The sequence below is a fragment of the Odontesthes bonariensis genome, chromosome 12 (genome assembly GCF_027942865.1).
Source record: "Odontesthes bonariensis isolate fOdoBon6 chromosome 12, fOdoBon6.hap1, whole genome shotgun sequence".
NCBI lineage: Eukaryota > Metazoa > Chordata > Actinopteri > Atheriniformes > Atherinopsidae > Odontesthes > Odontesthes bonariensis.
In genome coordinates, this window is record NC_134517.1 from 20,823,404 (window position 1) to 20,835,889 (window position 12,486).

Here is a 12,486-nt window from a genome sequence, read left to right on the forward strand (position 1 = left end):
TTGTACATTAGAGGCCCAATAATAATGACAGAAATTCGGAAGAGCTAGACCACCTTGATTTTTAGGCCTCTGTAATAGCTCTAACAATTTTACTGTTTTTAATAAAGAAATGTTTCATTATTCACAAAATGAAGTGGGGTATCAGAAATTCCTGTTTGAAGACTGCTGCAGCAGCACTTCTTATAAATCACCAAAACACACACATTAAGTACAATGAGCTATTTATCATATGCACAAAATGTATAGTGATTTTCTCTGTTGACAGTCACTGTGTTACACCAGTTGAGTCTTTTGTCAAGTTGAATATTCCCATGTATCTTTCATGATAAGACATTATGACATTTTGTGTGCTAAAGCATGTGCTACTGACATCATGTAGTGACAGTGGCTAAACACGTTGAAACATCATTCTAGTTAACTTGCTGAAGCTACTTCTCAAAACTTAGAAAAAAAAACATCTCAGTACTATTAACCATATTAATGATGTTGCTTCCTGTTTCCTATGGAAAGTAGTGGAACCCTGATTGAAAAGTTCATATTTCCATGCACCAGTCAAAGAGAAAGTGAGAATCAACGGAATGTTTGTAACACTTCCTCAAGCCCTGTGCACCACCATTATCAAGGATAAGATATCCAGTCAGTGACAGAGAAGCATTTCAGAGGCGCTGTTTCTTTCTGCCACAGACTGAGTAGAAAGGAAAGTGAGAACAGTGTTTTTCTGCAGCAGAACAAAGACATCACCCTTGTGTGACAGCACTGGAGATATGACTCACAAGTTGCAAGATTTGTACTTACTAGTTACTTTTTAGGAGAAAAGAAATGCTGAAGTGGCCTGGGAAGAAACTAAGTCAAGTGACTAAGTTGCTAAGGTGGTACCACTGTGTTACTACCAATATTTTACTAAAAAACTGTTATTGCATAGCTTTTTGGCTACCAATGCTATAAAAGTTCACCTTCAGCCTTTTTTACACTGGTTTTACAATAAAAAAGAGATATACTGCAGTCATTGTGAGTATTTATATGCTTCTGCTCCAGTTGATTTTCATGGAAACACAATACAGAGGAGCAGCAGTCGAATAAAAAAACTACCCTGATTATCTGAGAAGTCCTGATAATCAGAAATTGATAGAAGTTGATAGTCCAACACAGTTTGCAGGTCGCAGTTAATTCCATTCCTTCATACTGTAGGCCCCAGTACGTTGAAGGTAAACGCACTACAACTGGTGAATTGGCTTGTTTTAGGAGCAGGAGGCATACTCACATTTTGAATATTTGGTTAAACACGCCACTTTTAGTGTAAAAACATTATTACTGACTCTTAACTGCTTAGGAGCTGGGAAGAAAAATTACAAAAGTGACACAGGAATGTTTTGATTCAGGTAATAGGGATACGTATATGATTTTTTTTGTCTTTTCTAAATTTGTCTTTTAAATGGTCATTTTAATCTATATGCGATTGCAGGATGTAACCACAAGTTTACAAAGGAAGCAGCGTGTATTCACTAATAATTCTATAAGCTGTTAATGTAATGCTATGTTCATGATATTATCATTAACATTACTGTTGGTCTGTTAACCTTCTCTTTGTGCTAAAGGTCTAAATTTGATGTGTGCTACTTTCATCTCAGTTGCATGTTTTTAATCCATTAAAAAGATGAACCATTATGTGTGCTCATTTAATTCCTTCTGATTGCAGCAAGTTATTATCTCAGGGAATTTAAAAAGTAGACAATAGACGATTCACAATAGACGATGTTAGGCCAAGCGCACATTTATCTACATGCACACAGACAAAGTGGTCTGTGGGAGACCAATCTTGAGACATTGAAGGGTTTTAGTTGTTTATTCCTCTTTTATTTTACCCTCTGGTTACAACTGCTCAGCCTTTTCCTTCCTCATAAAAGCACGTAATCTCTGAATTTAATCATCGTGTGATTTTAAAAAGTAAAAGTCTCTGATTTTAGTTAAAAAAGGAGATGGCTCTTAAGAAAAGTTTGGGGCTTTGTAAAGATTTGGCTTGTTCACTCTTTCTATGGCTTTCATAGCTGATGCCCATAGAAACACTGTTAAAGAAGCACTGCTGGTTTATCAGAGGAATGTTCTGGCAAGGAACGGCAGAAAAAGTGGTGATGTCAGCTGTATGGAAGATGAAGGGGTGTTTGTCTAATTATTTCAAGGGAATGCTACCTCTAACTTAAACCATGAATGCTTAGTTTCTAATGAGCTGTGCCAAATGAGAACACGTTTACAGTATCTGGCTTTGGGGAGTTCAAGAAATGCCAAACAAAGCCTGCATGACATCAACCAGAAAGAATTCACACATTACTGATAAGATCCCATTTTGTTCCCCCAAGTGATTTCCTCTATACATAACAATGCAGTAGTCCATACACATCCTGAATTATATACATTTAATCTCCAAAGCAGATGTTTGATTTCTTTGATTTGAAAGATAACCGACATTGCCCACATAAAATGATCATTCCTGCATTCCTGAAGGGACTAGACAACTACTAAAATTCCCGTTAGTTTTTATGTTTAGCCTGATGGACTGAGCACAGAGCAACGATATACTGAGATGTACTGGGTCACTGTTTTTTCTTGGTAGTTGCTTCTTACTTAAAAAGGTTCAACTTTCAAATGGCTGCTTTGAGGGTCTCTGACATCACAACTCTGATTCGGGTGTGTGTGTGTGTGTGTGTGTGTGTGTGTGTGTGTGTACTGCCTTGGTCTTTATGTTGCTCACCTTCTGACTGATATTGGCAAAGCTTATCTCCCGCACTTAAGCTTATCTTCTTATAAGACATTCTGGCAACAGCAGTTTGATTTTCCCACTAATCTTAGAGCAGCATTAGTTTTATTCAATACTTGCAGTCACGTTTAAGGCTTGTTGATCAATAAAGTCTGAGAGTTTTAAGCTCTCAGTTTCTAAAAGCCTTTACTATTCTAACAAAGATATGTATTACTCTAAGGTTAATGCTAAGCTCGTTGTTATGGTGTTGTAAGCTTGAGCATCTTTATTTTCCATAGCTGTGCGTAAGATGACTGTCTTTGCTTTATGATTACATCCTGTTCATTTGTTCATTTTGCCACCGAGTTCGACATCCTTCTACAGTGATGTAGTTAACAGAGTATAGATATGGCATCGTGTAATGTTAAAATCTATTTCTCAGTTGAGCGTTCTGGTTGATGGACGGTAAACAGACTGCAGGATCGCGGGTCCTGGCCACAGATGTAGAGGGGTGGTGTGTTTTGTTACATTCCAGGTTACACCCTGTTTTGCTGTGGCTCCAATGGCTTGTATGTAATGAAAACGCCACTCATACTCTCATCGCACAGTTTGATCTACACGGTTAATGTCTTACTAATTAGAATGAGTGTTTAACAATAATGTTTGTATTAAATGAACAGAAATGTTTATGCTTTTTTTGTATTGGCCCATTTCTGGTGAACATACTGATAATCCGAAAGGAATAGATATTGTGATGATATACTAATGAAATCTGACTAATGGGGTATATGTAAAAAAAAGTAATTTACTGTCAGTGGTTAGGTAATTCAAAAACATTGTAATAAAACAGTCTTTGTTATGTGTAATGAAATATAAATGTGTTGTATAATTGCGTTATTGTGAAATAATATGTGCTATAGTGAATTTGATTCCTTTGTTAGTGTCTCCTCCCATTTTTGCCATAAAATGGAGCAGCGATGACGCAAAACTGAAGCCCACAAATTCCTAAATAGCTCCAGATGACAAGAACGTAAGCTTTTAATTCATTACATCAGAAAAAAAAGCCTGTTTGCCTTTCCAGAGCTTGTTCCAGAGCTTTTAATCACTGTACACATCTCTCATTTGTTCAACGATGTATGTGAAGGAAAGAAAATGAAATGGCAAGTCAGCATCAATATTACTTAAATGATGGCTTATAAGAATATTTTGATCAGAACTCAAATTTTCCCAAAGATCCTCTCAGTTTGCATGGAGCAACTCGAACATTTGTTCTGTCAGTAAAAGGCGCTCAGCAGGCCTTCCTGCTTGGATCACTGTGCCAGCTTGACCAAAGAAATATGTCTGTGTTTGCTTCCATGGAATTTGATTTAAGCTGCAAGCTGAAATATGTGAGCGCTGTGCTACACCTCCAGCAAGTGCTTCTCTGTCTGAAAAAGTATTTTTGCAGATGTGAGATATCTAAAATACTGCATGTATGACCCCAGTTTTTATTTAAACAAGTTAAGACACTGTGTACAGTGTAAATAAAATCAGAATGGAATTATTTTCAAATCTCATAAACCAATATTCTATTCATGATACAACGTATAAGCATATCAAATGTTAAAACTGGGTACAATTCCATTGTTTCATAAAAGATACTAGCCCGTCTTGAATTTTATGGCAGCAGCACAAAAAATACACTGTGGAGTAATTACAGACTAATCATTCTCACCATCTACAGTACATAATATCATAACAATATTCAGAGAATCTGAAGACATCTCTGTGCATAGTGATATGACTGAAAATCAACACTGGTTGCGCATAATATTGGCAACACTGCATTTAAAAAAAAAAAAAAAAAAGGCCTGATTCTGTCTTGAAAATCATTGCATCGACTCAGGAACACTTCCAGTGATGGCTGACTGAACACAATTTATTGTTCCATTCACAAATGCAGGTTAAAGCTCTGTCATGCAAAGAAAAAGCCAAATGCGAACATGGTCCAGGCACACTGCCATCTTCTTTGGGCCAAAGCTCATTTTAAATGGACTGAGGCAGAAAGGAAAACTGTTCTGTGGTCAGAAAAATCCAAATTGGTTGCTCTTTGTGGAGATTCCAGCACACCTCGGCTTGTGAAAAGTGCTCATTCTAAAAGCCTGAATTGACTCCGTGGAATCAACTTTACCATTAAGACGAAACTGATTTGGAAATTTTTGAAGCAAGAAAAAACTGGGAGGCAGTTTAGACTAAATAAAGTATTTTTCTATTCTATTCTATTTCTATTCTATTCTATTCTATTCTATTCTATTCTAGACCTTTGATGGACTAATGCTAACCCCTTCTTCAAGGCTGAGCCAGGTGAGCTGAATTAGGCTAATTCTAAAGACATCCCAGGCGTCTCTGTCTACTAAACACACAGATTAGACAAGTCTTGATCATATCTGTTTAGGCAGGACAACAGACGGGTTCTTCCTCAAAAAATGTTGGTGTGTCTTGCAAAGCTCGGATTTTAACTATCATGTCGCCGCTGTTAGCTCAAAGCAAAGCAGTCGATTCACTTTGGACTATTTTCCGTCACCATTTCCGAAAAGTAGTCTGAAAAGACTATGACAAGTGAAATGACAGTATTCAAGCTGTAAAAGTATATTAGTGAGGTCAACAAAATGTACTTAAAAAAATCTAAAGCAATGGTAACTGTCGCAGTTTGTGGTAAAATGTTACTGATACTTCACTGGTGTTTATTTTTATTTCTATTATTTACCAGTTGCAAGGTAGAGCAATTTTTTTTAATTGCATTATACTGGCATGTTTATTTTACTGAATTCTGTTGAATTTTAACCAACATCTACGTCATTATTGTATGTAATTCTACATACATTCTCTATATTGTTAGGTACCGTTTCCATGGGAAAATATTCTCACTAATGTCCTCATATTGACTTTTTGATTATCTATGTGTGTGTGGGGCGTATGGGAGCATGTGACAGTGGGAGGGGAGTAGCTACCCTCCCCCTCGCCTTGAGCTTAGACACAGGCGTGAAAAGATAACATCCTCCCCCGTGGTGGCCCACCAAGGAGTCAGGCCCACTCCTTGGTGGGTAGATGGAGCTGCTTCATGTTGGAATGCCCCTCAAGCAGTTGCATCAACAAGCAGCAAGACAGAAGCTGGACTTAATTTCAACTCTGTGCAGGCCAGGAGTAAAAACTTCACGGATTAATGATTATGTGTCATACACGCTGACGTAGATTGGAATGAAGGGGCCCTCGGTTATTGGTCTTTAGGAGTTAATGTGGGTAAAAATTTGTGAATTTAGCTTCTGAAGCCTGATAAATGACACTTTGTGATGCCCAAGTGTAAAATCAGGATAAAATGTATCATTAGAACTACTCCATTGTTGTCTAAGTGAATTTGAAGCCAGCTCTGATTTCAGCTCTCCCTCGCAAGGCGTCTACTGTCCCTGACCAGACTGTAATACGTGAGGAATGTGTTTCTTTTGTCTTCCTCTGTCAGCCTTCTGTCACCGTGCAGGTGGATTGTGTGGGGTCCGATAACGTCTTTGTGTGTATTTGTGGGTGAGAGGGTGTTTAACTCCCTCAGGCCGCACAGTTGAGTGTAGGAGGGGCCATCTCCTCAGTATGGGTGTGAGTCAACTGCTTTCAGTCAGAGCAGTCTGAGCTGAGCTTGAGCTTGAATCTGAGGAGGAGAAATCCAAACTTTTCCCCACACAAGGATTTTGTTCTGACTGATATGCTTGCTGTCCACCTCTCTTTGGGATCTAACTCGGAGATATCTCAACCAGCTGTTGACAATGCATGGAAGGGCTAATAAAACTTCAAAGAAGGAATTGGTGATTGAGAGCCCACAGCAGTACAAGAGGTTGGCTGCAGCTGAAGCTGAGGTAGATTCAGTGCCACAGGTGGTGGTAAGTCTCTGAAGGAATTCACTAACTGTATTCTAGTTTTGACATAATTGTTCTCATTTACTAAAACATCTTTCAGCATATCGTACTGTATAGGTTAACCACAGTTGTAAAGCCCTGAAGCAGGTGTCATGTGAGCATCTCATTTTTTTTTTTTTTTTTTTTTTCTTCATTGCACAGCATGCTGCCAACTCACATTTAAAATTTGCAGCGCAAGCACCAGCCTAGAGGAATGTTGAACTTTAACAGCACTTTACTACCTGCAGGAAAATGAGCACTCATGCTCTTCAAGTTGATTTTTTTAAGACTGCCTCTGCCTATAAAACCTTTTATTTGGCTCAAAAGTCGTTGGTGATGAGAGTGATAATTTCCTTTTTTCTGCGATGAAGGTGTCTTGTGGTTGGGGCTTCACAGAGTCATCTGAACAGTCACTGGCAAAAGATTGAATCTATCAGTTAGTCGAGAGGCACTACACAGCACCATTGTTTCAGGCTGTGTGAGGGTGCAGTGATGGGAGGAGTGGGAGCTGCAGCGAAACAGCTGCTGGATCGCTGTAGAGAGGGAGTGGAGGAGATGGCTTCATAAGTTTGTATGCTCCTTCGTTGGGTGACTGTGAGTTGGCTTAAGTATACACATTTTGAAAATAGAGCCTGCTGTGTTTTTCTCCCGCATTACTGATATACTGCAATTAAATCTGTATATCGTGCATTGTAGAACAAAACCAGAATTGCAATACTTTCTGATTGAAAGTAACACATTTCTATTAGTCTTCAAAATGTATTCTCAACGAGGTTTTTTTTTAATACCTTCCCGAAGGCTTAATTTAACTGCAATACAGTAAGATTTTGGGTCTAGGTCCGTTGACTATAGTCAGCTCTGTGGGCAGGGGAGGATGACCAAGCTCTTGCACACAAATATCCGCTTTCCTACTCAGTGCTGAGTGCGCTGTGTGGTTGACCACTGTGAGGCACTGACAAAGCAATGTGGACGAACCTAGAGGGAAGAAGAAAGTAAGCAACAACAGAGCAGGTTCAGGAATGCATCACTGGTGGGAAAAGTTCACCATAACGGTTGTGGGGTCAAATCTTTCAACATCTACTTTGTTTGAATATCAGCACGGTTAAGCTGCTGCGTGTTTGGTTTTGAGTGCCGCAGCTTCTTCAGGTATTTGCGGCAGTAGCATTTTGGTGACTCTGCCACTTTGTTTATGACTGATGGTGATGGTGTTGATTTTACATGATTCACTTCCTTCTCTCCTCATCCAAACCTTCCGGAGAGTTCTTTGCAATACGTTTTAGTAAAGCTCCTGATTTAGCCACCCTCAAATCTCTGTCTGTACTTGTTTCCTGTGCTTTGCTCAGTAATAACAGTGCAGTTCTGTGTATCTGATGTACATAAAGATTTGGTATTTAGTGCATGAAGCTTTGGAGATTATACATCACACACAGACATACATCCTATCTTGCAGATGTCATGAATTCCAGACTTACTTGTCCTACACAAAACAATCTCTCCATCTATCTATTAACCTTTTCTCTTTGTTTTTTAGGCAATATTTCATTTAATGTGTGTGTAATGTTCAGATGAAGCTCTGAATAAAAACTTGTCTGATAATGTCACAGCCTGCTTTGGATGATAGTAACGCCAGCACCGTCTCCGCTCTGCTATCCCCTCCTTGTCTTAGAAACTGATTCCAGATCCGGCCTCCTCTCTCCACTGATGACGTGCATTTAAGCATGTTGATATCCATGACTCTTTCTATGAGATCATTATTAGTATTATCAGTACCAGATGTGGAGGCAATGAATGAGACATGCTGTCGTTCAGCCCTGAAGTCTGGTGACTTGACTTGACACTGTTCATTTTTCACTTCGCCGTCTCCCTGGCTGTTAGATTTGTCCTCTGGTCCCATCAGCTGCAAGTGTTGACAACTTGCTCTCCATCTAACGGCCACCATATCTTTGCAGCTTACAGGCTGTCTCCGGCCTTTGCCATGGAAGGTTAGCGGGACAGTTCAGTTTGAAGATACCACAATGTATCATAAATTCACAATCACCTTCTGATAGCATAATCATGTGTACAGCAGTTAATCGCAAAACAGAATTTGCTAGCTCGCAGTGACTTCTGACGATAAATTCTCATCACAAAATGTGAAGAATATTTACTTAATGCTGTAGTCTATGATTGTGCTGGATACGGATGGAGCTCATCAAGATCCTCCCACGGCTGAAGCAGATGTATTTTCTCTGAGCATATGGAGTCCTGAGTGATTTGTAACAAAGTATCTGACGGATAACTTGTCGTTATATATTAATGTGACAGCAGAGTTGGATCAGTCTGTGTAGATCTGTGGGATGTCCTGTCCTGCATATGGTTTTGCACAGTACTTCTCGTTTCTTCATTTCGACAGGCTTGAGGTCAAAATACGTACACTGTTCTATTAGTTCCATGCTTAGTGAGCAAGATGGTCAGAATATTTTGGATTCCTTTGTTCTCATTTAATGTGGATTTTCATATTATGCAACAAATTAGAATGGACTGTGCAGTTAAAAAAAAAAAAGCATAATCAAAGTTGCATTTATTGTGTTCAGTTTACTATTCAATTAAAAAACTAAATATCCTCGCCTAAATGGATTTATGTCATTTTATTCATTTTAACTTCTGTTTTTTTTTATGTTACCTAGGCTGCCCTAAAGGCAGAAGAACTAGGGATAAGTGACAGCCATGCAACTATCCTGCACAGGCACCTGTAGTGTTTCTACCTTCATACCTCTCCCTCATCTTCTTTTCTTCTTCTGCTATTAGATGCTATGGCAGCTATTAGAACTACATTCTAATGAGCTTTTGATTTTGCACACTGATGGGCAACAGCCCCCTGATTCTTTTCACCCAGTTCCATGTCTGTGCCTCACCACCAATTGGTTAAATACATGCATACATTTATGCAAGTAACCGTCAAATCATCAATTTTTAGATCAATGTTGTATTTAAGTATAACTTTGCCAATATCAGTCAGAAGGTGAACAACATAATTACAAAGGCAGTACACACAGAAGCATGAATCAGTGCTGTGATGTCAGAGACCCTCAAAGCAGCCATTTTAATAAAAAACAGCACATTTTTTTCCCTATCCAAGCCAATCAAAATTAGTGGTAAAGCTGCCAAACAGGGTTTTGAGGTTATATCTAATAAATGTATCGATCTATCTTTGTGGCATAAGACCACTGGGCATCCTGCAATAAGCACAAATGTGTTTTATCAAACTATCGTTGATACCTGATTTGTATCCAGCTGGAGACCTTTGTTATATGTCGTCAATTTTTGTCATCTCTGTCTTCCTCAAATGTCCCCATAACAGTGTTCTATGTGGGTTTTTTTGTTTGTCTGTTTTAGGTGAAACCGAAGGTGATCGAGCCGCTGGATTACGAAAATGTGCTGGTGCAGAAAAAGACACAGATCCTTAGCGATGTCCTCAGAGACATGCTCCAGTTCCCCCTTGAGGACTTTGAGGTGGGTTTCATGTGTTTTGGCCAAAGTCGCATGCATGCTCACTGCGGTAAATCTGGCTCTCTGGAAAAGTTGGTGTGGAGGAAAGTGGTGTAGATTTAGTGGTTTTGTGTACTTTAGAGTAGCACTGGAGGTAGAATACACACTGCTGTGGGGAAAAAAAGTCCTTTGGACGAAAAAATATCTAATTGATTAGATAATCAGATAAATTATACAGCTTAACTGTGTATTTAACTATTACACCGAAATTTCTGAAAATGTGCTGCATAACTGTTGGAGGCCAACCCATTTATTGTTATCTTTACAACATTGTTTACTTATCAATTTGAGCCTTTTCTTTGTTTTGTGTGTTTAACTTTTGCAGTCTTTCCTTTGGCCCAGGCGTGGCCGTGGTTGTGAAAACTGGGTGGGGTCGTTCCCAGAGGCTTTCCTTTTGTTTACATCATCCTATGCCGTAGCGAGAGAGGGGTCAGGGGCCATTTGTTTAATTGGCTCGTTCTGTCTGTTATGTTGTGACAGAGCGAGCGTTATCTCTCGCCACACTGCAGGACGTAAACTCTCTCACACTTTCCACGCTACTGCGGATGGAAAATCTAAAATGGAAATCTGGCCCGGTGGTTGGTACTTCAGGAAATGAGAGTTCTTTGAAGGATGTCCTTCCCAAAAGCAACAATGAGGCGAAGAGTATATCCTCAAATCTGACCCCACCACTCTGTCTCCCAACTGTGCATTCAGAATTTTATAGTCTCGGCTTGCATTGTTACAGAAATCCCTTAAGCGGGCAAAGTTTTTTATTTCACTCGCCATGAAGACTTTAACATCTTACATCTGAGTGCCCACACTATCTGAAGTTAGGATGGCAAAAGCAGAAGTGATTTGAATAAGGTATGTGCAGTTTACTGTAACAGATGTTACATTTCAGGTACGGGACATTCCTTTCTGTGTGAGACTTTTGTTCTGTCCATTTATCAACATACTCACTCTTCCATTGGGAACATTTTGGAAGCACACCAGTAATTGTCTGTTAGTTATGGCATTCTAGGAGGATTAGCTTTTATCTTTACTTTTTGGCAATACTCCACCGTCTATATGCACTAACTGTCACAGCAAGAATTATTGTCCGAGGAGGCAATGTTGCAAAATTTCTTAACTGTTATCTTTCAAATTCATCATTAAAATGCTCTTTGCCTCATTTATTTCCCTTGCTGTTACGTTCTTAAAACTGTGTACTGTTACACACCTAATTAATACCAGCTCAGTCTTATAGTAAGTTGCAAGATCAGCACTAAACTTCTCAACTTCATTCAGATGATGTGAAAACAATTTTAAACAGATGAATGGAAAAAATTCTAAATCACTTTAGAATACAGCCCCCTGTAATAAAAAAAAAATCCCTTTTGATGCATTATTTCTGCACCAGACTACAGAAGCCTGTGCAACCTAACTTGTCAAAATGTGGGTGTTCTACTCTTGAAAAAGAGTGCAAGCCTTTTCAAAGGAATTTTTGTGACCATAAACCCTTTCCTCAGTCATTACTTTACCTGCCTGTGCAGTAAGGGTAAAGGGGTTTAGCTGAGTGGTCAGAAGACAGAGTCAGAAGAAGAGTGAATGTAGGAACAGTTGATTGGTCAACACTTAAAATGGTAGAAATTAGACATTTGTTTTAATTTATGCTTTTTTTAATCTAACAAAAATGTGTTAAGCATGGTGGTGATGTTATTATAACTCAGAATATTTACTGAACAGATGGTCTACTCTGCTCTGCTCTGAATTAATTGATGATAACTACAGAAACATACAACTGTGATGCTTTAGAAAATTTGGAACTAGTTATCAAATTCCATTTTTCATTTATTGATGCGCCTGTATCAGGTTTGTGTCTTTTGCAGTATGGGTGGAACTTGACTCTGACTGTTTGTTTATACTGAGTTTTATGAATTTGAAATAGACATTGATTCAAATTCTTGTCCCATTTATACTTTGACCTACACACCGACCATTAACAGCACCACAACGACTGAGAGATGGAGCGAAACATTGATTTTCTTGTGTCAATGCAATGTTCAAATCTTTGGAGCTGGCATTACCCCCACCTCCATTCTTTAAAAAGTAATCAGAACGGCTTGATGATCACCACAAAGAGTTGTTTGTTTTGTTTTGTTTTGTTTATTTTGTTAAACGGTGTCATACACCAAAAAGATGCCCAGCCCGCATGGGCTTACAAGACACACCATAACTAATAAAAAGCAATAGTCAAAAGAACATCTCCATAATTGCTAATCCAACATATACGGTCCTCAGTAGACAACAACCCCACTCAAACATAAAGCGCGCCCCTACGCT

General features: G+C 38.9%; 1 protein-coding gene across 8 annotated transcripts in view; it reads left to right on the forward strand.

The window, feature by feature from the left end:
- LOC142396643 (dedicator of cytokinesis protein 9) overlaps nt 1–12,486 on the forward strand; it is a 75,910-nt gene that overhangs the window by 21,446 nt on the left and 41,978 nt on the right. For 7 of the 8 annotated variants that reach the window (XM_075479607.1, XM_075479606.1, XM_075479609.1 and 4 more), the window contains exon 2: nt 10,030–10,146. In XM_075479607.1, the coding sequence (XP_075335722.1) occupies nt 10,030–10,146 (117 nt within the window). Of the gene's footprint in view, nt 1–6,396; nt 6,640–10,029; nt 10,147–12,486 lie in introns of those variants that run through there. The other variant, XM_075479608.1, reaches the window with a different exon arrangement.